We start from the raw sequence: 3,137 nt of genomic DNA, 5'->3' as shown, positions 1-3,137 counted from the left end.
CTGATCAATGAACCTACTGACCCCTACGTCTTTGGAGTGTGGGAGGAAACCAGGGCACCCGAAGTCCATGCAATCATGGGCAGAACGTACAACCTCCTTACAGACAGCAGCAGGAATTGAACCTGGGTCGTTGGTGTAATAGTATCATGCTAACTGCTGTGCCATTAAGCTGCCCTCAAAGTTGCAGGTGTTGAAGGAGTAGAATTAATTGAGTTTTCTGATTCTCTTTAGGTGTGAAGGAGTGAAATGACTGCTACGGAGCCAACCAGCAGACCATCCTCTGGGTCCAAAAGCATTTCCTTTGATCTGCCTGCACACTCCATCACAGATCCCAACTCCAACATCATGAATGTTCCAAGGCCTAAATCTGCCAAAGGTCGGAGTCGCTCTAACTCGGCGTATGTTCACGGCACAGAGACTTGTTCCTATCCTGTTCCGATTCCAACTACCTTCAGTGATAGGAGCGGCTGCCCCTCATCCTCGCCCCCCGCCCCTGTCTTATATCCACACACCAGGATCACTCGCGTGACTAAAGAGGAAGTCCCAGAACTTCTCCATCCTCTACCTTCTCGTCCATCGTCATCCTTAAATCGGTACAGAGTTCTACCCTCCATTGGGACCAGCGTCATCAGAACAAAGACTCCAGACCATAACGTGGACTTAAACATTGACTTTGAAGAAAAATTAAGCTTACATGGGGAAAAGAAGCCATCACACTTTAAATCCAAAAGTGCAACTTCCAGAGAACATTCCCTTGTCTTCCCACTGGACGAACCTTCAGAATCTGAGCCGAAATTGCGACTTGCTGTGAGGTACCCATCGGGCCAGAGATTTGAGCGTTGCTTCAGGCCTACAGATACGCTGCAGACTATCCTCTCTGTGGCAGAATGGAGGAGTGATGGCGACTATAGGAATTTTGTAGTTGAAACGATGGATGTGCCTAGGAGGAGCTTCAATGATTTGTCGAAGACACTGGAGGAATGTGGAATTCAGAATAAATCAGTTCTTTGTATTTTACATGATGATGATGATTAATGCATGTGTTAGTGACTTGTGTATCAATTTTCCTATTGAAAATTGTAAGACGATGTCAAACCTATGGAGCTCCAGAAATTTTTCCAATTTGTTAATACTTATAACCATAAATTCACATCAATGGGACAAACAGCATAACTTCAGTGGCAAACGCAAGACATTCTGCAGGTACTGGAAATCCAGAGCAACATGCACAAGATGCTGGAGGAACTCGGCAGGTCATCTGTGGAGAGGAATAAGCAGTCAACGATTCAGGCTGAGACCGTTCGTCAGGACTGGAAAGGAAGGGGGAAGATGTCAGAGTAACAAGGTGGGGAGCGGAGAAGGATTGTGACATTTAAATGGCATTTTCTTGCGTTCTAAAGCATAACTAACAGTGGAAAGATGGACAAGTTAGGTTGTAATCTACATTTTCCATGATCAAGTTAGGTGTTGCGTGCAGTAATTATGAATCTCTTCAGACCAGTGAAGAGATCCCAAACAGAAGAACTTGTGGATAATTTACAAATGCAAAAGTTAATCTAGAAAATAAAAGGGAAGTTTAGTATGCACTCAGTGGCCACTTTATTAGGTACACCTGTACATTAATGCAACTATTTAGTCAGCCAATCATGAGGCAGCAACTCAAAACATGCAGATGTGGTCAAGAGGTTCAGTTGTTCAGTCTAAGCATCAGATTGTGGAAGAAATGTGATCTAAGTGACTTTGTGGAGTGATTGTTCGTGCGTGGCAGACAGAATGGGTTGAGTATCTCTGAAGTTGCTGATCTCTCGGGATTTTCATGTTAAACAGTCTCTGGAGTTTACAGCGAACGGTGCAAAAGAGAGAAAAAGCATCCAGCGAGCAGCAGTTCTGTGTGCAAACTGCCTTGTTAATGAGAGAGGTCGGTGAAGAATGGCCAGACTGGTTCAAGCTGACAAGAAGGTGACAGTAACTCAAAGCAACACGCAAAATGCTGGAGGAACTCAGCAGGCCAGGTAGCATCTATGGAAATGAATAAACAATTGATGTTTCAGGCCAAGATCCCTCATCAGGACTGGAAAGGAAGGGGGAGCAAGTCAGACTAAGAAGTACAAGGTTGCAGGTGACAGGTGAAACTGGGAGGCTAAATCAACTGAGAATAAATTGAGAAGGTGGTATATATAGTGTGTTGCAGTCATCAGTAATCTGTAGCAACTTTACACACAGAGTTTGCGTAAGTAGATATACAGCTTGGATAAGACATGGGAGCCATCCCAACCTGAATCATAGCAAAGCCAGATCTTCAAAGTCTTCCTAGCATACGATAAGCCTTACTGCTGTGAAGCCAGTGGTCAGTGAGGATGTGTGGTCCCAGTTCCTGTCACTCACGTGCATTCTTTCTGTCCCCAAAGTAGACCCACCAATTGCAAAGACATTTCCCACTGCGAGTCACCACCAGTGGTGAGAAATCCCAGGGTAAAGATTAATGTTAAGGTCAAATTTATCATCAATTTCTTGCAGGTATTTACAAAAAAATTAAAGAAATACAATAGAATTTATGAAAACTGTAAAGTCTGACAAACAAGGAGAAAACAAATTGTGTAAATAAATAATACTGGGGACATGAGTTGTACAGTCCTTGAAAATGAATCTGTAGGTTGTGGACTCCGTTCAGAGTTGACGTGAGTGAAGTTCCACACTGGTTCAAGAGCCTGATGGTTGTAGGATAATAATTGCTCCTAAACCCAGTGATGTGTGACCTGAGGCTCCTGTACCCCCTGCCGGATGCTAGTAGTGTCCTGGATGGTGGGGTCCTTGATGATGGATGCAGCTTTCTTGTGGCTCTACTCTTTGTAGATGTGCTCAGTGGTGGGGAGGGTTTTGCCTGTGATGGTCTGGGCTGTTATCTGCTACTTTCTGAAGACTTTTCCGTTCTAGCGTATCTATAGGACATCTTCTGTGCAATAGAATGTAGGCCTGGGTCTCACTATCCCAGCACATGCAGTGCATTGCATATTGGTCTCCCACAGTTCTGATAGAAGCCCCTTGCAGCATTACTTCGGCTCATCTTTTTACTTACACAACAGATTCTAACCAATTTCTTCTGTTGATGCATCTATTGGATATTTCAAATTCTTTTG

At 44.1% G+C, this 3,137-nt stretch overlaps 1 protein-coding gene across 1 annotated transcript; it reads left to right on the top strand.

Moving 5' to 3' along the window:
• The first annotated feature begins 246 nt into the window (after positions 1-246).
• On the top strand, positions 247-1,340 carry ubxn10 (UBX domain protein 10). The gene has a single exon (XM_063033172.1). It carries the CDS (start codon positions 247-249, stop codon positions 1,033-1,035), a length of 789 nt encoding a protein of 262 aa, XP_062889242.1. The 3' UTR covers positions 1,036-1,340.
• The last annotated feature ends 1,797 nt before the right edge of the window (positions 1,341-3,137 follow it).

This window comes from Mobula hypostoma, chromosome 25 (assembly GCF_963921235.1).
Source record: "Mobula hypostoma chromosome 25, sMobHyp1.1, whole genome shotgun sequence".
NCBI classification, from domain to species: Eukaryota; Metazoa; Chordata; class Chondrichthyes; order Myliobatiformes; family Myliobatidae; genus Mobula; species Mobula hypostoma.
The sequence above is the reverse complement of the archived record's forward strand: the minus strand, read 5'-3'. Positions and strand labels throughout refer to the sequence as shown.

Coding starts and splice junctions, on each gene's coding strand:
- ubxn10 (XM_063033172.1), top strand. CDS start 247: ATGACTGCTACGGAGCCAACCAGCAGACCATCCTCTGGGTCCAAAAGC.